This window comes from Moschus berezovskii, chromosome 22, assembly GCF_049115385.1.
Source record: "Moschus berezovskii isolate FMDL1 chromosome 22, NW_MosBer_1.0, whole genome shotgun sequence".
Classification (NCBI taxonomy): Eukaryota; Metazoa; Chordata; class Mammalia; order Artiodactyla; family Moschidae; genus Moschus; species Moschus berezovskii.
Window position 1 is genome coordinate 7,494,918 of NC_142481.1, and position 25,347 is coordinate 7,520,264.

The 25,347-nt window shown below is 48.3% G+C and overlaps 2 protein-coding genes across 3 annotated transcripts in view; one reads left to right on the forward strand and one right to left on the reverse strand.

The window, feature by feature from the left end:
• Positions 1–1,620: 1,620 nt before the first annotated feature.
• On the reverse strand, positions 1,621–12,632 carry ZNF473 (zinc finger protein 473). The gene is made up of 5 exons (XM_055411530.2): positions 12,210–12,632; positions 8,382–8,588; positions 7,026–7,152; positions 5,573–5,662; positions 1,621–4,326 (listed from the first exon to the last, which is right to left on the reverse strand). The coding sequence occupies exons 3-5, from the start codon at positions 7,123–7,125 to the stop codon at positions 1,790–1,792; spliced, it is 2,727 nt and encodes a 908-aa protein (XP_055267505.2). The 5' UTR covers positions 7,126–7,152; positions 8,382–8,588; positions 12,210–12,632; the 3' UTR covers positions 1,621–1,789.
• Positions 12,633–12,871: 239 nt separating this feature from the next.
• The window catches only part of VRK3 (VRK serine/threonine kinase 3), a 40,136-nt gene continuing 27,660 nt past the window's right edge, over positions 12,872–25,347 (forward strand). Inside the window, exons 1-5 of one of the 2 annotated variants that reach the window (XM_055411550.2) lie at positions 12,872–13,021; positions 13,931–13,993; positions 18,456–18,589; positions 20,025–20,174; positions 21,614–21,808. In XM_055411550.2, the coding sequence (XP_055267525.2) occupies positions 18,457–18,589; positions 20,025–20,174; positions 21,614–21,808 (478 nt within the window). In that variant the 5' untranslated portion in view covers positions 12,872–13,021; positions 13,931–13,993; position 18,456. Of the gene's footprint in view, positions 13,101–13,930; positions 13,994–18,455; positions 18,590–20,024; positions 20,175–21,613; positions 21,809–25,347 lie in introns of both variants that reach the window. The other variant, XM_055411551.2, reaches the window with a different exon arrangement.

A 25,347-nucleotide genomic window follows, 5' to 3' on the forward strand; every position in this document is an offset into this window, starting at 1 on the left:
AAACTTTTAATTGGAGAACAAACACTCAAACATGAGGGTAAGCGTTTCTACCCTGGTCCTCAGAACACAGATCATTAGTTACACAGATACCACACACACATGGCTGCCAACTTTCCACAGGGCCTCTGGAGTTCTATCTTTGGTGTCAAATCTCTTGCTTGAGTACACCTAGCAATTTGAGTTCCCGCCCCTACCCCACCCCTTGGGTATATATCAGGCCTGTTGCTCAGATACAAAAGGCAGGGAGAAGTTGGACATTTCCAGCCATTTGAAAACCAGTACACTCCCCACTGTGGTGTGGTCAGGTGATAAGTTCCCATTTTCAACAAACCAACCAGTGCAATTCAAGGTGCAAGGTTTTAAATATCCCAGGGGCCCAGAGCATAGACTCCTGCACATTTTTTTAGCACCAAAAATATGAAAGAATATTAAAAGTGCCACAGTCCAGTATCTTTGTAAGATTGTTTGTGCGTCAGCAAACAGGTGACTGGATCATGTAGCAAGTGGGACACAAAAACTCAGAGCTGAGGAGGTGCCATCAAAAGAGCTGGTCATGTGGTTCTCTGAAGTGACACTCAGTTGTAGAACAGGCCTGGCCACAGTGAGTAGTGAATGCAAGGGCTCCAACTCCAAGGAATCACCTGGCAACAAACAGCACTCCTCTATGAAATGAGGCCATTCATTTCCCTTTGATTCCAGAAGCTTCAAGGCAAGGGCAGCACTTTAAAGTATTGGTGTTCCCCAACTTGGAGCCTATAGTAAAGTGCCTGTGAGTGGCCAGGTTGGACAAATGATGGAGGAGGAACATTCCAGAAGTCATTTCTGTGCATCACTATTTTTGCACCAAGCACATCTGCGTAGATCGTGTGAACCATGTGGAGACAATGATACCCACTGCAGCTTTCCTAACTGAATCCAGCTGTTTACAGCTTTAACTTTCATGATAAATTTGGTCTCACCATTTAACCATTTGAAATGGGAGACTATGGGAAGGGGTAGCATGTGGATGTGGAGGGGATCCTTCTGAGTGAGAGGTTTGGGAAGCTAGGAGTGGAACGTTCTGTGAGATGTTAGATGTTACAGATTCTTCTTGGGTTTTGTGGGTTAAGAAAGTACTAGGGCAGACCTGAGATGGAAGGAAAAGGCTAGACTTTTTGTTTTTTTCAATAAAGAACAAAGTGCTGACATTTTGGAAACAATTAAGCTAAGGGTATACTGAAGGAAAACTTTGAAAATTAAAGCCGAGTAGTATTAGTAACAACAGTAACTGCGTTGAATAGAAACAGAGGGTTACTGAATCACCTCTTCCTTTTAATGTAAAAGAGTGCACTTGTTATATCTGATGCATATTTGTGGCTCACACTTGGTGAGTACTCACTATCTGCTGGGTACTTGGTTCTAAGTGCTTTGCATATATTTATGTTCAAGCAGTCTTTTGAGGTAGTAACTAGGATTGTGCCTATCTTACAGATGAGGACACTGAATCCCTGAGAGGTTCCATGACTCTCTGTAGATCACTTAGGTACCTGGCAGATGGCAGAACTGGGATTGAACTCAGTAAACAGGGTCCAGTCTACCTGACTTCCAAAGCTCGTTTTCATTGTTTTAATGAAACGTGCAAATTTTCTAATCAATCTTTATTACTAGAGAGATTACTCACGGCAGGGAGGGGCTTACACTGGGATAGTTTCAACTTTGGGCCTCAGAGGAATATTCTCAGATGTCTGGGAGCCTGCTGCTACCCAGGGGTCATGGGGAGGACTGCTACCTGCTACTTTGGAGTGTGAACTCACTGCTGTCGGCTGAGACCTGAGCAGCAGCACAAGGCTTTCTGACAATGTTGACACTGATATGGTTTCTCCTGGGTGTGAATTCTCTGGTGCTGACTGAGATGGGCCCTAAGGCGAAAGGCTCTCCCACACACACCACAGGCATAAGGCTTCTCCCCTGTGTGAGTTGTCTCATGCTGCATCAGATTTGTTTTCTGGGCAAAGGCTCTCCCACATTTAGCGCGCACACAAGGCTTCTTCCTGGTATGAACTCTCTGATGCTTAGAAAGGCACGAGCCCTGCTGGAAGGCTTTCCCGCACTCCTGACAAACATAAGGCTTCTCTCCAGTATGAATCTTATGGTGTTGGACGAGCAGAGTGCCCTGACTGAAAGCTTTCTCACGGTTGTCACATGTATGGGGCTTTTCACCCTTGTGAACGCTCTGATGCTTAGAGAAGCACAAGCTCTGGCTGAAGGCTTTCCCGCATTCCTGACAAATGTAAGGCTTTTCTCCAGTGTGAACTCTCTGGTGGTAAGCGAGCTGAGCACTCAGGCTGAAGGCTCTCCCACAGTCACCACACGTATAGGTCTTCTCATCTGTGTAAACTCCCCGGTGCTTAGAGAGGCCCGAGCTCCCCTGGATGACTCCCCCACATTCATCCTGCTCAGAGGGCTTTCTTCCGGCCTGAGTCCCCTGATGCTGAATAAGGTGGTTACTGTGGGCCAAGACTTTGTCACACTTGTTAGGTTTCAAGGGCTTCTTCGTAGTGTGGATTAACTGATGCTCTAAGAGACGTGCACTTTGGCTAAAGGTCCTTCCACATTCGTTACATTTAAAGGGGTGCTCGATCCCATGGAGGGACTGATGTTTGATGAGGGAGGTGCTGTAGATAAAGGCCTTCCCACATTCCCCACATCTGTATGATCTCAATCTGGAGTGGATCCTCTGGTGCCGGATGAGCTGTGAATTTTGCCCAAAGGCTTTCCCACACTGCTTACACTCAAAGGGCTTCATCCTGGCGTGAATCAACTCGTGCTGAGTCAGGTATTTTCTGCGGCTGAAGGTTTTCTCGCATTTGTTACACTTAAAGCGCTTCCCACAGATCCTTGGATGCTCTCTGTGCTCGGGTTTCTCATATAAGATGTCCCGGGTCTTGCTGACTCCTTCTTTTTCTCTAGTGTGAATGCTCTGGTGGCAAGTTAGGGTCGCGCGGCAAACAAATTGCTCACCACATTCCTGACATTCGTAGGGGGTTTCCACAGCATGGATTTTCTGGTGCTGAACAAGGTGTTCATTGCGACTGAAGGTCTTCTTGCATTTGGCACAGCTGTAGAGCTTTTCTGTAGCGTGAATGGACAGGTGTCGAATCAGGTGGGAGGGCCGGCTGAAACTCTTGACACATTTGTGACATTTGTGGGGCCTGTAACCCGTGTGAACCCTCTGGTGTTCATTAAGGTGACTGTTCCGGTAAAAGGCTTTCCCACATTCGTTGCATTTGTAAGGCTTCTCTCCACTGTGAACCCTCTGGTGGATCTTTAGGGCCAGGCTATGGCTAAAGGTTTTCCCACACTCATCACACTTATAAGGCTGCTCTGCAGTGTGAACAGACTGCTGTTGGACAAGAAAGGAGCTCTGCCTGCAGGCCTTCCCACACTCCTGATCCTCAGTAGTCATTTCTGCAGCATGAATTTTCTGATGTTGGAGGAGGTATCTGTTGGAGTTGAAGGTTGCCTTGCATTTGGCACATTCGTAGCATTTCTGAGTATGGGTCTTCTGATGCAGAGAGAGATGAACGGTTTGGCTAAAACTCTGGCCACATTCGTTACAACTGTAGGTTTTACCTGGGGGTGGTTTATGACACTCAAAAGGCTGTGAGTTGTGATCTGCTGGACAGTCACCGTCTTGCCTCTCCCATGGTTCTTCTTCAGTGTGAATTTTCTGATGACACAGAAGGTGTGTATTCTGACTAAAAGTTTTCCCACACTTGTTACACACATAGGATTTGTAGCCTGTGTGAGTCACTGGTTGCATGAAAAGGCAGGAACTCTGGTTGACATCTTTCTCATACTCTTGAAGCATAGTGGGATGCTCCCTGTTGTGAAGAATCCAGTGCTGGGTCATATGGTAAATCTGGGTGAAGCTCTTCCCACACTCACTGCACTTAAATGGTTTCTCCCTTCCCTGGATGGTATCCTGCTGGCTGTGGTCTGAGTAGCACCCAAAGTCATTCCCACATTCCTGAGACTTAGCTGGTGCCAGGATCTTTTCAGGGAGATCAGATGTCATGGAACCCGCTCCTGGGGAAAGGTGGGACTTGGGACTGAGGTCTATCTTGAGTTCATGACTTTTGCATTCTGTGGAACTTTCCAGACTAGTAATATCAGACCTCAGAAGACTTTCTGAATCTCCTAGCAAACTATCTAACCAGCTTTGGCCTATGGAGGCTTCTCCCAAATGGGAGTTCCAGAGATCATCCTTGGAAAAAGTCTCAGTAATCTCCTGGAAGAGTCCCTCTTCCATGAAGTCCTGAGGCAGAGGAGAGGTCTCAGCTATGCCTGAAAGAGAGGGAAAGTGCAAATGTCTCCTGTTCCCTGGGAGTTAAAGACAGGAGCTGCAGGCTAAGAGCAAACAAAAAGGAGAACAGGTGATGCATCCTGAGTCAGTCCTGACTGGGAAGGGAATGAAGGAGACAGGGCCAGCATGGTGATCCAGTGGGTACCGGCATCACAGGAAAAAGAGCCCATTTCAAGAGGTGTTAGGAGGGAGAGCTGGGGGACCTGCTTAGTGACCCAGTGGCTAAGACTCATGCTCCCAAGGCAGGGGACCCCAGTTCAATCCCTGACCAAGGAACTAGATTCCATGTGCTACAACGGAGACCTTGACACAATTAAGACCCAGCACAGTCAAATAGATATTTAAGAAAAGGAGGGGGCGGGGGCGGTGCTGGGCAGCCGTGTAGGTTCCAGAGGGATACTTGCCATCATCAGCCCCATCAGCTAAGGCATACTTCCTAAAGAAGTGCACTCAGTGGAAAAGAGGTATAAATGATGACAACGCAATACCACTGTCACCACAGGAGGACTTATCTGGATGTGGCTACACAAGCTTGGAGTCAGCCTGGATGTTAAGATGGCAGAAAGGGAAACCCATGGTGCCTGGGTCCATGTGAAACACCAGGGGCCTTTCTCCTTATGTGAACAGTCTAACAACGAGAAAAGCTGCTGGCACCCCAGGGAGGGCCCCTGACTCTCCCTTCAGGGACATCTCAACCAGCACCACACCCGGGAATCCTGACTGCCTGACCAGATCCCCCAGAGAAACTGTGGCCTGGGAAGAGGGCAGAGTGAATGCTTTTAGCAGTGTTTAGGCCCAGGCTTGAGTCACTAACAGACAGGCCATCTGCTGGGCCAGGAAGGAAGGATGGGCCTGCCTGAAGGCAGGTGAAACAGGTAGCCCGGGAGGTCCACAGTGCTCAAGGGGCACAAGACAGAAAGGAGGAGAGATTGACTCAGAATGGAATGCTGAGCCCTGCTGAATCTGGAAGGATGCAGAGGGAACAGAGGGAGGGCACCAAAACAGCCACGTGCTGAACACAGAGGTACACAGAGATAAGGTGAGCAGGGTGAGGCTCCCCAACCTGAAGCCAGTGCATGGCACAGTGAAGCCGAGAGGCAGGGGGTGGAGATGTGTGAGCAGACCTACTGGGCGGGATGGAGGTCCCAAAAACAGAGGGCCCACAAAGGACCATACCCCGTGAGCTCCTTCCACCCTCCCCTGGGGGGGCCCTGGCTGCCCACTCACCAGCGTCTGTTGACTCTGGGCTTTCTTTCACCAGGGCCTCCAGCTTTTCCCCACCATCTGGATGGAAAGTCACGTTGGGTCTGGGGGGGTCTGTAAGGAGAGAAAGGCATTGTCACCAACCAGATGACATCAGCATGGGGGCTATCAGGCTGCTGAGCAGGAACTTCCTGGCTGTCCTGATGACTATTCAGCACCTGATCCAGCGCTGCAGGGTTCCTGGCCCAGTGGAGGAGAGGGACCCAGTCACAATCCAGGATGATCAGAGATGTGACCACTGGGGCTGGGGACACAAAGGATCTGTAACAGCTCTTGAGAGATAAAAGAGTTGCCAGGGAGAGCCAAGTACCTCCTCAGTCATCTGTGACTCACTCATTCTCCCATGGACTGGACATACCAGAGTCCTCCATAAGATGGGCCCCATGATGGGAGTGTGTTGGGGTTCCCAAAGACCAATCCTGCTTCCTACCCTCTGTAAACTTCCTCAAGGGCGGGAACAGAGTTGTAATCCCAGGGGATGCATGCTACAGCGGGGAGAAAGCCACTGCTGACTTCAAAGATGAGAGGCCATTAGCACAGCAAGTAGGTTTCATTTGGCTTTTAGCTGAAAGAGGACAAGGAAAGAGATTCTCCCCACCGGCCCCCAGAAGGAACCAACTATGCCCATGCCCAGATTTTAGCCCAGTCAGACCCATCTCCAGAACTGTCAAGAATCCGTGTATGTTGTTTTCAGCCACACTTGTGGCATCTATAAAAGCAGCTATAGGAAAGGAATACACCGCTAATAAATACACACAGATGAGTGTCTGGAGGACTAGAGGAGAGCATTCTAAGTGCTGGCCTGGCACAAGACCTAGTTCCTAACACACTGACTCCTGCTGCTCCCTCTTCTATTCATTGAGCCCCCAAAGCCAGTACTGTCTGTTCCAGACACAGGGGCTCCACCAGGGAGCAGCACGAGTTCCTGCCCGCAGGAGGCTCCCGTTCCAGCAGAGGGAGACAGACCATAAAATGAGCGGTGAGCAAGCCAGGCAGGGGAGAGGCAGGGAGTGCTCAAGGGGTCACAGTTTGTCTTAAAGCAGCGAAGCCCCTGAAGTGTCAGCTGGAGGAATTCCTCTACCACGAGGAAGAGGAAAGTGCTGATGGAGCTAGAGGGCAAGCACAGGTTTCTCTTCCCAGGCAGTACTGACATTTGGGGTTGGATAATCCCTGAAATTCTGGAGTGTGTGGCAGCACCCCTGGGCTCCACCCACTGGATTCTAGGAGTACACCCTCCACTACTCCCAAGTGGTGACAATCAAAAAGGTTACCAGGCACTACTGATGTCACAGAATCAGGCAACTAAGCATAGTGATCTGAGGCGCTCAGGAGCCAGGAGCTTACCCCATGGGTGACAGAGAGCCATGGGTGATCCCTGAGCAGGGTGGTGACTCCCCAGGGCAGGGGTGGCACTCACTCAGCAGGAAGAGGTTCTGGTAGTTGTCCAGTGCTGTGTCCCAGAACAGGTCTCCCTGGCCCTGCTCCAGCTGCTCCCAGTTCTCCAAGGTGAAGTCCATGGCTATGTCCTTCAGGGTGGCAATTTCCTGGAATGCAGCGGAACCGGGGTCAGAGAGGGGCCAATGGCTCACCTCAGAACCCTCACCCACCACATGCCAGGCCTCTGGCAAAAATCATATTGTGAGAAGCTTCAGAGGTGAGACCCCATATTTTCTAGGCAAGGGCAAGGAGTCTAGAAAAGGAGACGTGATATTCCCTCAAGGTCACAGAGGCAGGTCTGCCTCATCCTAACATCCACCTACCTTGACTTTTGCTTTTTTCAGTGTTCAAGATTTTAAGTTTTTAAAATTTTTTTTATTTTAAAAATTGAAGCATAGTTGATTTACAATGTGTTATTTTCTGCCGTACAGCAAAGTGATTCAGTTGTATATACATTCTTTTTCATATTCTTTTCCATTACAGTTTATCACAAGATATTGAATAGTTCCCTGAGTTATACAGTAGGACCTTGTTGTTTACCCATTCTATACATAACGGTTTGCCTCCGCTCATCCCAAACTCCCAATGCATCCCTCCCCTACCCCCTCCCCTCTCTGCAACCACAAGTTGGTTCTCTATGTCTGTGAGTCTGTTTCTGTTTCATTTCCATTTTCATTTATTCATTCAACAAACACCTCAAGGCTTTCTGTGTGCCAGACCAGTAATGTCCCTAGGGACCCAGAGATGAGTCCCAATTAGTACCTGTCCCTGTGGAGTGCAGAGTCTGATGGGACTGATAGATATGGGCAGAGACACCCCAACCTGGAGGATCTGTGTTACAGTGGAGGAGGCAGGGGTGACCAAGGAGACCAGAGCAGGGAGGAGCTAACGCTTCCCAGGAAAGGTGGGGAGAATAAACTGAGTCTTGAAGGCTGTGGAAGATTTACCAGCTGGAGATAGTGGCTGCGGTATATTCTAGCAGAGGGAGGAGCCTGACCAAAGGCGGGAAGCTGGAAAGTATGGAGTAACATTTTGCACAAGGCCAAGAAGGGAGTAGTACAGCTTGTGTGAGGGAAATGGAAGAAGAGGAAAGAGGAGGGCAAGACCCAAGCCATGCAGGGATGGGCTGAGAAATCTGGATTTTATCCAGGGGGCAAAAAGGATTCCTGGAAGGGTACTGGGCAGAATAGTGACAGCGCGAGAGCTTCCCTTTGAGACTGATTGGGGGCGAGGTGGGGGGTGGTCGGGCATCATAAGACAGTGAGCTGGAACAAGACAGGCCAGATGTGCAGCCTCTGGGGATGACAGGTTGGGATGAGAGGGACACTTGACTCACCTCAGTCGTAGCTGATGGGGACCCAACAACCAGTTCCTCATTTAAGCTCCCCCTCCTTCCCCTCCACAATCCTGGCTGGCAGGGCAGCAGAAAAGACTAGGAAACTGGGAGAAAGTGTGCCTTCCTCCTAGGGCTGACTCTCTGGCCATGCTGGAGGAGCTCCCAAAACGTCCGGAAGCAGGAGGAGGAATGAGGACGTGCGTCTCCCTGCAGAAATCACAACAATTCTATTTATTAAAAGCATCCAGCCCCAGTGCTTCAGAGCCTACAAAGCAACTTCACAGTCCTCCTTACCACTTGTCAGGGTTAAGTACAGTCCATAAATACCCACGTGGGAGATGTAGACGTTGAGATCGCTCACCTTGCTGGAACCTTCTGTCTTGCTCACCACTATGGGCACAGTGCCTGGCACACAGTAGGGACTTGTATCATCTCTAAGACTAGAGTTCAGGTAAGACTCCAAGACTGTTGCTATTTCTACAACAGCATGATTTCTTCAACTTTTTTTTAACCATGACCCACAGTAACACAGATAATATATGCTATGACTTCTCATTTGCATACATAACTGGAACAAAAGCTTCGTGAAACAATACTTCATCTTACAAAGTAGGGTGGACTAGGATGTTTACCACTCTATTTACTTCACTTAAAAAAAAAACTATGGTCACTGCCCACTGGGTCATTCTCAACTCATAACAGGCAAAACACTGTACACTGGTGTGGTCTCTATGTACTTCCTAACTGGCATATACCTATGGGTGTTGAAAATATTCCACATCATGAAGCAACACCATGGGTCCATAATTCTTAAGCTTCTGGGCCAAGTATGCTTTAAATTCAGAAATTTTCAGATTATAAAAAGGTAATCCACCATATATGGTGTAGTTCATTAAAATCCCAGTACAGGGGGGAAGGGAGGAGGAATAAGGGGAGCATTTATAACTGAATACTTCAATATTTCCAGAGTGGAGGTAAAAATATACACTCTAGCTAGAATAATTAAAAGTAATAAATCACAGCATTTCTAGTCAGGTTCAGGCATCAAATTCATGGAAAAAATATTTGGTTTTCAGAGCTTTCTAGATTTTGTGACTGCAGATAATGGAATGTGATAGGCCTAAGAAGTGAAGTGAAGTGAAAGTCACTCAGTCACGTCCAACTCTTGGGGATCTTTCCGACCCAGGAATCGAACCTGGGTCTCCTGCAGCTCAGGTAGATTTTTTACCGCTGAGCCACCAGAGAAACCTCAGGCCTATAATAAGAGCTAATGTTTTACGCAACAAGGATTTTCCTCATAAAGAGGTTAAGACTTGACTTGTGAGTATAAGTCAATCCACAGATTTAAAAACATTTTGAAAGTATAATTAATTTACAATGTGTTAGTTTCTGGTATACAGCAGTGATTCAGTTATATGTATATTCTTTTTAATATTTTTTCCATTATTATAGGATACTGAATATAGTTCCCTGTGCTATACAGTAGGATCTTGTTATCCATCTTATATATAGTAGTTTGCATCTGCTAATCCCAAACTCCCAATCCATCCCTCCCTCAGCCCCCCCTCCCAATTGGCAACCACAGGTCTGTTCTATGTCTGATCCACAGACGTTTTATCAGGCCTGAGTTGGCATAGAATGTTTGGTTTGTTTTTCTTTAAAAACCTTTTTTATTTTTAGTTGCACTGGGTCTTCATCATTGTGCAGGCTTTTCTTCTAGTTTCAGCAAGCAGGGTCTACTCTGTGCTGTGGTGTGCGGGCTTCTCATTGCGGTGGCTTCCTTTGTTATGGAGAACGGGCTCTAAGGGCATGCAGGCCTCAGCAGTTTTGGCTCACAGACTCTAGAGGGCAGGCTCAATAGTAGTTGTGGCACACAGACTCAGCCGCTCCATGGCATGTGAGCTCTTCCCAGACCAGGGATTGAACCCGTGTCTCCTACATTAGCAGGCAGATTCTTTACCAGTGAGCCACAAGGAAAGCCCTGGCACAGAATGTTTTGACAGAAAATTCTTCTAAGTAATCCCAAACTTAAAAGCTGGGAGATTTCACCTAAAAATTCAATTTCTACTTTCTGAAAAATCCAGGATTTGGCCACATGGGATCTGCATTCCCACAGAGCTAGTTTGTTGGAAGCCATTTAGAGTTCTCCACCCCTTAGATGGGATGATCCCCTCTGAGAGGCCACCCAGTCCTCACCCAGACTCTTCTCTTCATTTCTTTATCTGCCTGGCCCTCACAGACATCTGAATTTGAGAACTCTATGGACAGTTTCCAAATCCCATTCTGTCCACATCTCATAAACTCTTAGACCTGGGAGGGAAGAAACTGGAACCCTGAGGTGAAGCTCAAGGTCACCCACTCTGTCATAGTAACTTAAGGCAAATCATTACCAGACTGGAAAGTCTTAGGCCCTGGAGCCAGGGAGCCCTGCCTCTTCCTGGTGTGGGACCACGCCATCATTCACCCTTTTTGTGTGTCACTTTCTACATGTACAAAATGAAGCAGAAAAAAAACCAACCCACAATCTCTTATCTACAATTCTAAAAACAAAAGGATTAGAACCAGAACTTCATTCATAAATTGGTAGTCAAACTGAACCCAAATCGCCACAGGCTATGCATAGTCTTTATTCTCCTTCAGTGTGAATATTAACGCCTTTTCCAGCAGAAATATTCAATTTCCAAGAAATGCCCCAGCTATCACTGGGGGGTGCGGCCTAATTATGAAATACTGTTGTTTGGTTTGCAACCCGATGGACTGTAGCCTGCCAGGCTTCTCTGCCCATGGGGTTTCCCAGGAAAGAACACTGGAGCGGGCTGCCATTTCTTCCTCCTTCCCCACCAAGGGATTAAACTCTTATCTCCTGCATCGGCAGGCGGGTTCTTCACCAGTGAGCCACCTGCGCGCCCCCGTGCTCAGTCGCGTCTGACTCTGCAACCCTAGGGACTGTAGCCTGCCAGGCTCCTCTGTCCATGAGATTCCCCAAGCAAGAATACCGGAGTGGGTTGCCATGCCCTCCTCCAGGGGATCTTCCCTACCCAGGGATAGAACTCGCCTCTCCTATGTCTCCTGAATTGGCAGGAGGAATCTTTACCACTGAACCACTGGCAAGCCTTGAGCCGTCTGGGAAGCCCCAATTATGAAATACGCAAACTATTAACTTTCTAAAGTCTAGAAAATTCTGATGACGGGGTAGCTGCTGCGGAGATTACAAAAGAAAGTGTGAGAACAGCACCTGGCACATAGCGCTCAAATGAATGGTAAATATCTTGAATTCCTAAAGAACTCCCATTCATTCATCCCCCAAGATCCTTCCCAGCTCTGCCAACGACTTCAGGCAACTCACCACCTCCTTCAGTCTCAGTTTCATCATCCGAATAAAATGAAATAGAATCGTTCCTCTCAGGGTGTCCTGTTAGCGTTGGAAAGCACTTTAGCAAGATGTGGTGGTGGTTTAGTCGCGTCCGACTATTGGCGACCCCAAAGCCTGAAGCCTGCCAGGCTTCTCTGTCCATGGGATTTTCCAGGCAAGAAAACTGGAGTGGGTTGCCATTCCCTTCTCCACGGGATCTTCCCCACCCAGAGGTCGAACCTGGGTCTCCTACATTGTAAGCGGATTCTTTACCAACTGTGCTATCAGGGAAGCACGTTAGCAAGACCCTGATCTTTACTCCGAACCAGCGTTCGAGACTCCACCTAGATAACCACAGCCCAAGGCGACGCCCCCAGAGCCGAAATCGCCCCAGAAGCATTCCGTCACCCCTAGGGAAGGACCTTGCCCACAAGGCTCCAGAGTCCTCAGTGAGCCCAGCCCCGGTATATCCCCACCTCGAGACTGCAGTACACCGGATTAACAGACACGACGCCAGCCGGGCGGGAGGTGGCGACGCGACAGCTCTCACACGCGCCTTTTCGTATCCACTTCCGGTGCCTGGCGAATATCTTCACACGACTAGTTCACCCAGGAGCCTATGCGCCAGAGCCAGGACTCTGTTTCCCAGAGGGCTGTGCGGAGGCCTTCCCTTGTCTTTCTATATCCACCAGCTTCCTTGGTTTAGCGGGCCCGCTGAGCACGCTGGGAAATAGGCTAGAAAAACAATCGGCCCCTAGACTAGAAAAACAATACCCCATTTGGGTATTGTAGAAAAGTTTTTGATGGGCAACCAAATCAGTCTTCTGTATTTTCGAGAAAGCTGAGAGGGTTTTCCATTTCTGAAGGAGACAGAGTGTCACCATGGAAACACACTTAGGAGGAAAGACTTCCTGAGAAGATTCGCGAAAGTAAGGGGCGGAGTTGAGGCGGGAGAAATGAGACTGACCTCTGATTGGCGGGGAAATGCCTCGGAGTTCATCCCGCCTTACGATTGGCCCTATATTGGCACATGCGCAGTAGAACCAGGAAGCGTCCCACAAAAGGTGGAATAGGGTTGGGTGATAAGGGAATAATCCATCCCCCAACCTTGAGTCAGCGGACTGGCCTGCCGCAAAGGTGCCTGGGAAATGGAGTTCCCAGGCAGGCACAGCCCACGGGCAGTCGGGAAGTAGGCATAGGCTGCGCGGGCGCAGTCCTCCCTCTGGGGAGAGGACGCGCGCGCAGCGCCTCCCGCCCTAGCGGAAGTTTCCGCAGGGCAGCTGAGAAGGTGAGTCCAAGTTCCCCGAAGGGTCAAGAGAGTCTGGCTGCAAATATCTGTCTGCCCACTCAGCTCGCCAGATCCAGAGGTGAGGGGAAGACGAGGCGGAGTAGGGGCCTAGCCACAGTTCGGGCGTGGTGCCTGTGACGTCAGCGCGACCCTTTGTGGGAGACTGAGCCCTCAGGAGCGGGGATCGCGGGTCAGGATGAGAGAATCTTCTGGTCTCCGAGATAACCTGTCAGCTGCAGCTGTCCCATCTCGGTGGTGGGCGTGGATACAACGGAGACGGGCAAAGCTGATGGAGAGTGTGACGGAAGCCCCGCCTTGGTGCTACGTCATCTGTGGTCCCTGCAGAGGGCGGGGCCGAGGCAAATCATTTCAGTTATTCCTCCTGCTCTAAGGTGGAGTCTAGCCTATAGCTCTTTTGCTGTGCTGCGTTTCAGGACCTGCCAGGCGGGATACAATACTTAACACACTCCATTTGTTCAGTAAATATTGAGCGAATCAATAAAGAAAATGTATGAATGAATGATAAAGACTGACTTGAGTGTTGGAGCCTTGGTTTTGAGTCCTGAGCTAGCCAGATGACGTTGAAATGGTGACTTCAGCCCTCGGATTCCTTTCTTCTATACATATTTATTGAAAGTTTACTATAGCTCTTTCCTCATGTGAATTTTTTAAAGTTACTTGCTTATTTGTTTATTAAGCTTGTATTCCCCCACTAGAATGAGCTTTGTTAGGTCAGGAGCCTATTGGTTTCCTTTGCTGCTGTAGGAGTTCAGTGAATAATCATTGAATAAATGAATGAACTTAGCATGTGTTGGTTGCATAGCCAATTCTCAGTAAACATCAATCATTATTTTTTACTCCCATGTACAGCAAGCCTAAGTCAGCCTTTCCACGTTTATTCATTTACAGGACACAGTTAATATGGAGCTTCCAGCCCAGTGAATCTGAGGGCCAGATCGTGACCCCATAAAGGTACCATCCCCTCAGGCACATGCCCCTGAAAGCCTATTCCCCACCAGCAGCCTGTTCCTGCTCCATCTCTTGTGTGTTGCTTTTCTCAGACTTCATTCCCAGGAGGGAAGTTATCATGGGCATGGCAGTGGTTTCAAGGGCAGACACTGGAGTTTCATGAGTCTGCCCCAAGAGGAACTAGAGAGATCTGAGAGGCTCAGAGCTTAAGATATAGAAAGAGAAAAGGGAGAAATAGAAATATTAACAAATGGAAGATGATAACCAGTAGCATAAAGGACTTTCCTGTTCTTTGCAGTTGATAGAAATGTATTCCACTTATGCCTCCAACCATTTCCAAATGTGAGCAGGCTCAGCTGTGTCTGACTCTGCAATCTCATGGATTTCAACCTGCCGTGCTCCTCTGTCCATGGAATTTTCCAGGCAAGAATGCTGGAGCAGGTTACCATTTCCTCCTCCAGGGATATTCCCAACCCTGGGAACAAATCCGCGTCTCATGCATCTCCTCCATTGGCAGGCAGATTCTTTACCACTGAGCCACCCAGGAAGCCACTCTATCAAATAGGAACTGTTAAAAGCCCCATTTCACCATTGAGAAGACTGAGGCACAGAGAGGCTAAGTAACATGCCCAGCAAAGAGCACATCTGGAATTCAAATCCAGGAAGCCTGGGACTAAAGCCTGGGACTGTAAGGACTCCCCTCTTTGCAATTGCAACAAAGCCCAGTCTTTAAAGTGAATAAAGGAAAATGTTGTAATTGGATTGAGCCAGGCACAGAAGGATAAATATGCCGTGATCCCACATATATGTGGAATCTAAAAAGAAGTGTCAAACTCATGATAACAGAGTGGAATAGTGCTTACCAGAAGCTGTGGGGGAAAAGGGATACTGATCAGAGGGTACAGACTTCCTATTGCAAGATGATTAAGTATAATGTATAACATGGAAACTATAGTAAATAATAATGTGAGTGTATATTTGAAATTTGCCAAGAGAGTAGATCGCAAGTTTCCTCACCACACACACGTGTAGACACAAGTTGGAATTTTGAGAGGTGGTGGGATATGTGAACTAGTTTTATTATGGTAATTGTTTCATAATGTATACTGTTAACCAAAATTTCAGAAATGGGGACCTGATTAAAATAGGCATTTGAGGTTTGTTAGGACTGCAGCCAGGAGACCCAGATTCAAGAAGCACTTGAGAACATCCTAATAAAGAAATACATCAGGGCTTCCCTGGTGGTCAAGTGGTTAAGAGTTCGCCTTCCAGTGCAGCGGTTGCAGGTTCAATTCCTTATTGGGGAGCTAAGATCCCATGTGCCTGGCTGCCAAAAGACATGAAACGTAAAACAGAAGTAATGTTGTGAAAAATTCAATAAACACTTTTACTTTAAAAAGATATACATATATGCACATTTTCATAAAATAATAAAAAGAAGCAACTTGAATTGTGTTCTGTTGGACTACAAGTAGAGGAGGCTTCTAAAGGCAAACACTGCAAGGCCACAGTTACATGAGTTGTTTATCAAGAATTACAGTTGAAGCTGGCAAGAAGTAAGGGTGCTTGTGAAGCAGGAATTAGTTGGGATCCAAAATGGTTGTTTGGTTACAGGGGAAACAACCCTAAGATACAAGATGCCAGGTAGCAGATGTTTCAAAAACCGGTTTGTGTCCTTGGGTTAGGTAGCATTCACAGAAAGTTCGAGTTCTCACAGATCCTCAGTGACCACCCAATTTTGTTTTTTTATGCCTGAACTATGATCACTGTTTTAATCTCAGTTTGTCATATATAAATATATAAATAAATATATATATATATATTTAGGCTTCTCTGATAGCTCAGCGGGTAAAAATTTGCCTGTCAGTGCAGGAGACCCAAGAGACACAGGTTTAGTCCCTGGGATGGGTTCAATCCCTGGGTCAGGAAAATCCCCTGGAGGAGGAAATGGCAACCCACTCCAATATTCTTGCCTGGGAAATCCCATGGGGAGAACTGGTGGGCTGCAGTCTGTGGACTCACAAAGAGTTGGATACCACTGAGCACACACACAGGCATATACTTATACACACAAGTTTTACACTTTATATATAGACAGTTGTTATTTGTCAAAAATAAATAAAAGTAAAAAGAAAAAAACCTTTGTCTTGCAAGGTTAAATGAAGTCATGAGCAAAAGTTTATTTTGACTTTGATTTTGATATCCCAGCTAAAAATCGGGACTGTACACTAAGAACAAATGAAATAATGTTGCTTTTTTTCCTTTTGCTGTTTAAAATATACTCATTGAAAATGCCTGTTGTACTGTTATCCCTGTTGAGTTCTCTACTTCTCTTATGAACTAGTTTCATCCTGCTCTCATGACCTGAGTTGTATCCCACAAAAATTCGTTCATGGAAACCCTCAACCTGAGTATTTCAGAATGTGTCCATATTTGTAAATATGGCCTTTAAAGAGGTAATTAAAATGAGGTCTTAAGGGTGGGCCTGCTATGGCCTAAATCTTTGTGTCCTCCCAAAGTTCATATGTTGAAATGCCCAATGTGATGGTTTTAGGAGGTGGGGCCTTTGGGAGGTAATTAAGTCATGAAGGTGGAAAGTGAAAATGAAGTCACTCAGTCGTGTCCGACTCTTTGCGACCCCATGGGCTGTAGCCTACCATGCTCCTCTGTCCATGGGATTTTCCAGGCAAGAGTACTGGAGTGGGTTGCCAATTCCTTCTCCAGAGGATCTTCCCATCCGACGGGTTGAACCTGGGTCTCCTGCATTGTAGGCAGACGCTTTACCACCTGAGCCACCAGGGAAGTCCTGGTGAAGGGAATTAATGCCCTTATAAGAGACCCAGAGAGCTTCCCAGCCCCTTTCTCCATATAAGGACACAGGATGAAGTTGTCAGTCTGTAGCCCAGAAGAGGGCCTTTATTAGGACCCAACCACAGTGGTGCCTTGATGTTGGGCTTCCCAGTCTCTAGAACTGTGAGAAGTAAGTTCCTATTGTTTGCAAGCCACCCAGGCTATGGGCTTTTTTGTTTTGTTTTGTTGGCAGTGTTGGGTCTTAGTTGAGGCATGCAGATTCTCTAGTTATGACTCACAGGCTCACTAGTTACAGCTTTCAAGCTTAGTTGCTCCATGGCATGTGGGATCTTAGTTCCCCAACCAGGGATCAAACCCACGTTCCCTTCATTGCAAGGCAAATTCTTAACCACTGGACCGCCAGGGAAGTCCCATGTCGGTAATATTTATTATAGCCATTTAAATAGACTAAGATAGGCCCTAATCCAATATGATCAGTATCCTTAAAAGAGGAGGAGATTAGAACACAGACAGAGGGACAACCATGTGAGGACACAGCAAGTCAAGGAGAGAGGCCTCAGAAGAAACCAAACGCTGATACCTTGATGTCAGACTTCTAGCCTCCAAATTTGTGAGAAAATAAATTCCTGTCGTTTAAACCATGTAGTCTGTGGGAGTGAGTTGTGGCTGCCCAAGCTAGTGAATATACCTGCTGTGTCCTCATTTGTCACAAGCTCTGTGTGTGATTTTGGCTTTGATTTTTGTTTAAAGTATTAGGAAATACTCCAGAAATACACAAGGCTTACAGGGTATCATAGTGAACATCTGTTATCTGACCAAGTTAGTCAGGATGTGGTGGGCTATGCTGCAGTAACAAATAAACCCTGAAATCCTGGTGCTTTGTAGAAGGAAAGTTTACTTGCCAATCATGGGATTGCAGTGCGGACTGGGCAACTGTCCTTCATCTCGTGCCTGTGCCTCCTCGGGGCCATCCCTGCAGAGGACGGCTGGCAGGGGAGGTACTTGGGCCCCTACCTACCTTGGCCGGAAGATGACTTGTGCTCACACCTATTGGCCAGAACAAGTCCTGTGGCCCCAATCTCTCTGTAAGGAACCTGGGAATTGCAGGGGGAGTGTGTGGCCATATGGTGAGCACTAACATTCTCTCCCATCCCCATCACGTGGTTCAAGAGATGAGCATCACAATTAAACTGAAGCCCCTCAACGCCCCCGTGACTGGAGCAGGTCTCCTGCCCAGCTTTTACTGACCTCAGGCATTCCTGTCCCTTTTGTGAGCTCTGTAGTTTCACTCTGTGTTTGCTCTGCTTTGGGCCTGCCCTGGGCCCTTAGGGAGAGGCTGGATGCAGCAGGCAGGAACTCATTTCAGAAGTGACCATTTTGTGGGAATTCCCTGGTGGTCCAATTGTTATGATGCTGTGCCTCCACTGTGGTAGGCACAGGTTCGAGCCCCGGTCAGGGAAGTAAGATCCAGCATGCCACAGAGTGTGGCCAGGAAAAAAAAAAGGCTACTTTCTGAGAGGGTATTCCAGGTATGATAACTTTTCTTCCTTCTGCATTCTTGTCATCATGAGGAACTCAGGTGACTACTCGACAGAAATAGATTAAGTTTTTCAGCTTCCTGTCCACCCCCTTCCCCCGCCATTCTGTTTTCTAGCATGATCTGTCCAGACTGTGGCAAAGGTATTGAAGCAACATTCAAATTCTGCCCCTACTGCGGAAAACCTTTGCCTACAGAGAAGCATGAAGGGTCCCAGTCCTTTGTCCAACCGTTTACATCATCTTCCCGAGGTAAGAACTGGGGCTTTGCGCTTCTCCCTGGAGGAGGGGTGATGTGTGTGTGCGCGCATCCGGGAAGAGACGACATTTGCAGCCTGCCAGCGCCTACATGGGCACTGAAGCCCGGAGCTCAGGCTCACGGTCTCTACTCAGGTGTCTTTAGCAGGCTCACAGCTCTCACCTTGACAATGACTCACTTCTGTCTCCGGCTTGGACTTCTCCCCTGAAATCTATATCCATGTAAATCAGACTGCCTGCTTGACATCTATTGGATGTCCCATACATGTCTCCACGTGCCCAGAACCAACCTTTGATAGGCCTGCTGCCCCATCTGCCCCTTCCAGAGACTTCCCCATCAAGGTAACAGCAACTCGGTGTGTCCAGTTTCTCAGACCTTAGAGTCATCCTCACATTCTCTTCCTCTCCCACCCCACAACTGCAGCCCTCCAGCAGATCTCGTCAGCTCTCCCTTTAACAATCATTGCCAAATCAGACCACTTCCTCCCGCCACCCTGGCCCAGCTCACCCTCCCCCTGCTGTGCCTGCTTCTCCATCACCTACGGTTCTCTGCAAGTGGCAGTCCAAAGGATCCTATGAAAACAAAGTCAGGGGACTTTCCTGGTGTTCCATTTCTTTCTCCAGAGGCTCTTCCCAACCCAGGGACCGAACCTGCGTCTCCTGCACTTCAGTCTCCTGCATCACAGGCAGATTCTTTACTGACTGAGCCACCAGGGAAGCCCTAAATATATTATTTTATTCATTTATATTACTGTTCAGCTTTGAGCTCTGTAAGGATAGGAGTTTATCCTGGTTTGTAAGCTCTGTTGATTGTGGTTTGTAACCTGTTGTTTGCATAGCACCCAGGACCATGCCTGGCACAGATTTGGGTGCAGAGAAATCTTACTGATAAGGAAGGAACAAAAACTAGTTGATTAGGCAGAATTTTAAAGAACCAAATAAAATCTATGATAATAAAAATAAATATTGGGACTTCCTGGTGGTCCAGTGGCTAAGACTCTGTGTTCCCAACGCAGGGGGCCTAGGTTCAATCCCTGGTCAGGGAACTAGATCCCACATCTTGCAACTAAGACCCAGCACAACCAAATAAATAACATCATGGCAATCAGAAACTCATAGTATGGTTTAAGCTGTGGACTAGACACAGCTTAAGGGAGAATAGTAAATTGGAAGATAGATCTGAAGATATTATGTAAAGGAGACCACACGGTGACATACAGTGCTCGAGGGTATAAAAGGGGTTCAGACCCATGAAGAAAAGAATAACTAAAAGGGAGAGTTTGCTTAGATTATTCAGGTGATAGAAATACAACTTGGCTATGAGGGTCAAAGGGAAACGAGTGGTTGAATATGATCTCAGGGTTTCTGGTCTAATGGTTCCTGGAAAGGACCTTTGTAACTGCAGTCTGCATTCGGTCTGCCTCTCTAGGCTCAAGGAGAAAGAGGGACACCAGTTCTGAAATACCTTCCAAGAAAGTGAAATGGTCCAGCTATGCTGCCTCTGCCTCTTTACCCCTCCCCTCAGAAGGCAGGAGTTCTGGATCTGAAGACACCTTGAGTACCAGTGGGAAAGCCAAAGGTGAGAGTTTTACTCAACCTGGCCTGACTCTCGGTGGGAGGAGAGGAGGGACATCTGCCAATGTATCAGGGACCAGCCTCGATATGACCCAGGGTATCCTAGGGATGAACGGCGTCGGCATCAGAGGGAGAGAGAGAGAAAGAGAGAGAGACAGGGGCTGATGATTCCTTGGTTTACGCTGGAAACCAATAAAACCCCAGCACGGGGCTTGCTCTGTTTACGTAGGCCGCAGGCGCCCTCTCGAATCACTGGAGGCACCCCACCAGGGCACCCCCTCGAGTGAGTCTTAGAAGCCCAGGCAGATAAGTAAACTCAGAGGGCCCAGTGCTCCAAGGATCTCAACCAGAAAAAGGAGAATAGAGAAAAGGATGGAAAAAGAGAAAGAACGACACGAGGAGACCAAGCTTCAGTGAACAAGGCCCAAAACTTTATTTTCCAGTGCTGCTTTTATACCCTAAGTTATGCGCATAAGAAACAGAGAAAGGGAGGTATAGATTCACACCAAAATCACGTGGGGTCAGCAGTCTTGACCCTTATCAGGATCAGGGCTTATTTTTGTGTGATAAAAGTTTTAGGTGATTTACATCATCTTCTGGCCAGGGGGCCTGCTAACAGTTTTATGGCCCTCTCTCCTGACAGTAGGTTAGTTAGCAAGTAAAAGACTTTTCTTTTAAGGTGACTTTCCTAAAGTTAGGTGGTAGACACATAACAAAGTTACATTCCTATAAGGCACCGGTGTAGTGAGTTGCAAGAAAGGAACTTATTAACTTAAGATCTGATGTGGTTGAGTCAAAGGATTAATATATTTCCAAGGATACAATAGAGGAAACTGCAGCAAGCATTGATTCAACAATGAAATCTTTTCTAGTACTATTCTAGTGATTTTAACTTCTTCAACAGATTCCTGTATTTTAGGAGCCCGGACAAACTTGTCATGCAAGTTAGAAAGCTATCAGAGGGGCTTGGATTGGAACACTCCTATTAAGCCGAGGAGAACTTTTAAACTACAGCTCTGAATTAATGTTTTCAGAGAAAGGTGGTTGGGGGGAAGCCCCTGTAAGTATTAGAGGACTTGGTAAGAGGCGTAAGATAGTAAAGCAGTCAGACTCCAGTTTTCTTTGGGGTAGATGCTCAGGTAAGTCCAGGGGGTTCCTCGAGCCCTGATTAGCCTTTGCCTGTCAGGCCTCTTCTCCAATCGACCTTTGCCATGGGTAGGATTTCCCTCGCTGGCTCCCGGCACCAATGGGGCATCATGCCTCTGCTCAGGCCTCCCTCTCCCTTCTTGGACCCTCCTCCCAGCATCCTCCCCCACAGCCCTGCCTACCGGCTGCCCTTGTAAGCCATCTCTCCATGGCCAGAGCTGACCTCTTCCCTCCAGGCTCACAGCTCCCTACCGTCGCCATGGCTGCATTTTCTTTATTCTGACCATCCTCCTGCAGGTTACCTGGGCAGATCCCCAACTCCCCGTAGCAGCCCTCAGACGACCAGACAAAGCCCTCAGACCCTGAAGCGAAGCCGGATGACCGCCTCGCTGGAGGCTTTGCCAGTGGGGACGGTGCTGACAGACCAGAGTGGGCGGCACTGGAAGCTGAGATGCCTGCAGACCAGAGATGACCAGGGCATTCTCTATGAAGGTACACTCTGGGCGCAGGTGGGCAGGTGCTGGGGTGGGTGGGCCGTTTTGGAGCCCAGGCAGAGGGGAGAGAACCCTTTTCTGAGAGCGGAAATGAAAGTGTATCCCAGCAGTAGACCTGCCTCAACGCTTCTTTCTCGTAGATTTGGGACTGCAGACGTAGTTGCCTGCAGCGTAGTCGCCTGCAGCTACCGGGCAGGCAGAGTAAGTAAGAGCAGGAGGTTGGGTGTCAGGCGACTGGTGGGGACTGTGGCCAACCAGACAGCTTGTGCCCTGTAGAGAGGCTGCTACTATCCTCACACGGGAGCGCAAGCCCAGTGTGGCCGGGAGATAAGGGTACTGATGACTGTTCTGTCCGCCCTGCAGAGATAGGATGGATGCATGCATGCTCAGTTGCTTCAGTTGCATCTGACTCTTTGCGACCCTATGGAATGTAGCCCACCAACCTCCTCTGTCATGGGATTCTCCAGGCAAGAATACTGGAGTGGGTTGCCATGCGCTCCTCCAAGGGGTCTTCCTGACCCAGGGATCGAGCCTGCGTCTCATGTCTCCCGCACTGACAGGCGGATTCTTTACCACCAGCACCGCCTGAGAAGCCCACCTTTGCCACCAGAGACAGGACGGACCCTGCCCCTGAAAGCCGGCTGGAATCAGGGAATGAGGATATGAAGGGTTTATTGCTTGCATTATCAGATACGAGGTGGGTCAGGGAACAGCTCTGCAGGAACAAGGAAAAGCACCCCGCACAGGTTTTTATTGTGGTTAAGAGGTGAGTCGGGAGTGAGGAGTCTACGTGAGCCAGAGCTTCGTGTGGTTTGAATCTTATCGGCAGGAGGGGAAGAAGCAGGGCCGAGCTTAAAAACTCAGTAGGTAAACAAAAAAATGCAATCAGACACCTTGTTTTAATGAAGAAAAAAATAACTGTGCTGGAAATATTAGTCTTAATCAACCTGACATTTACTGCATGCATACTCCAGTCTCCACACTCTTACCCTAAATAAGCACTTTATGTGGTTTTGTGAGGTTTTTTTTTTGCCTTTTTTGAAAATTGAGATAAAATTCATATAACAAAGAATTCACCATTTTAAAGTCTACAATTTAGTGGGTTTTAGCAGATTCATGATGATGTGCAACCATCACCACCATCTAGTTCCAGAATACTTCTGTCACCCCAAAAGGAAACCCTGTACCTCTAACAGTCACTCTCATCCCCTGGCAGCCACTAATCTACTTTACGTCTCTATGGATTTGCCTGTTCTGGACAGTTTGGGCAAATGAAGTGATACACTGTGTGGCCTTTCGTGTCTGACTTCTTCTGCTCAGCACAATGTTTTCAAGGTCCATCCCATGCTGTCGCCTTTGTCAGAACTGCTTTCTGTTTTATGGCTGAATAAGATGTGTCTGTGTCACATCTGGTTCTATTTATCGGTTGGTTTTAACTGTGTCTTCTTTGGGCCGTGATGAATAATGCTGCTGTGAACATGTGTGTGTATAGGTTTTCACATGGACATATGTTTGCTTCATGTTAATCAGTTTAATTCTCACAACAGCCTCACAATGTCAGTATGGTCATCATCCCTGTTTTCTCGAGGAGGAAAATGAAACCCAGAAGTGTTAATGACTAACCCTGGCTCCAGAGAGCTTCCAAGTTGTCAGGGAAAGCCAGAAATGTGGATTCTGAGAGGAAACCTTGGACTTGGAAGTGCCAGGCAGACACTCGTGCAGGCAGTTTTGAGCCTCAGGTTGGTCGTCCTGCCTTAGAGCCTGGGCGTTGGAGACAGACCCGGGTAGAGCCGTGACTCGGCTCTGGTGCACCCAGTGAGCCTGGGCAAGCAACTCTCCCTCAGCGTCCCCATTGGAAAAGTGAGAGAGAGTGTCCTGCCCGCCTCCTGGGGCTGTTGACCCCAAAGAACGAGAAGGGACAGCGGCAATGAGCTTGGAAAACTGTAAAGGGATCTTGTTAGGTGGAGGCAGCGTTAGTCGTGGAGGGCCAGAAGGCAAGGGCGAGAGAGAAGGGAGCGTGAAGGGACACTCAGGAGCTTGCCCTCCCTGCTCGACACTGTTCCGGGGCCACTTATTATTGCTCCCAGCCATGCTAGAGGAAGACACTCATGTTACCTCATCCTACTGCTGGAGCACAGAGAGGGGAAGCCACTCACCTAAGGTCACACAGCCTCAAAGTGCAAAACTGGGACTTGAACCTAGGTGCTCTGGCTTCGTAACCATTACACCACAAGACGGGGAGGGAGGGAGGGAAGAGGAGGGGATCTGAATGAGAAGGAATGAGAAGAGGATAGAGGGAGTGTCGCCAAACTCTTGACCCCCCCCCCAACTCCATCGATGCCAAGTAAAAAAAATTACAGAGACAGGGTTTGAAGGAAACAGAAGAATTAGCTTTATCACAGCAGGCAAACACCTCAAGAACTGTGCTGCCCTCTCTGGTGAATAGGGAGAGGTTTTATATCCCAGTGAAGATCTTGCTTTTTTGTTTTTCTTTCTTTGCAAAGTTTCAGAACGTCTGCAGCTGACATCAGGCAGCTCAGCAGCGGGGCGTGGTGTCCCTGAAGTTATCAGCCCGTGACCTTCTTTCTGAAATGCAGACCACTACAAGAGAGTGTAGGAGGAGAAGGACTCCAGGTGCAGAGGGTAGTCTGTGTGGAGTCAAGAGTAATGAGCCTTGTGAAGGACCAGTCCAGCCACAGGTGTTTGTTAGTAGTGGCAGCTCAACAGTAACCAAGATTGTTAAACTCTTGCGGGCCAGTTTGGCTGGTATGTGCCACAGGCTGTTCACTCATTTCTGGTTTTGCTGCCACAGGAACAGGAAGGGACGGTGGGGCAGGACCAACAGCAAGAAAGAGGCTGGAGAGAGAAGGCTGGGGAGAGCCCCAGGGGGCGGGGAGGGAAGAGGGAGAAAGACAGACAAGGCAGGAGGCATCTGAAGGCAGAAGCCACCCATGTCCTCACGCCAGCACCCTGCAGTGAAAGGTCAGGCTCTGGGCCGTGCATCTTCACCTTCTGTGGCTCGGGTTGTTTGATGAAAAGAGCAAACCCCTTCCCAGCCCGCCAGCGTCATTCATTCTTCTGCAGATACCCACCTGTTGCCGGGCCCAGGTGCTGGCATGGGCACGGTGGGGCAGGGGGCTGCATGTGGATGTGCTTCAGGGCAGCGTTTCCCCAGGACAGGTGGCCCTTGGCTTCTGCCAGTCTGCACCAGTCGGGAGGGTGTAGTTGAAAACTGGGAGTGAAACAACAGCAGCAACCAGAATGGTGGTTTTCATGGCAGTAGCTGACACTCCCAGCCCGCTCTGGGTGCCCCCTGCTAAGTCCTTTATGTCTGTTAACCCATCTTATTCCCGTAACAGCCCTATGAGGTGGCACTCTCTCTTCCTTTGTCAAACACTGAATTGTAACATCACCCTCCCCGGTCTCCCTGGCACAATTTGGGAAGACCAGTATAGAGGCTTCTGCAGCTGCTCACTGTGGTGTGTGTGGAGAGCTGCTCCCTAGAAGAAGCTAGGATTCAAGTTCAGGCCCACCCTC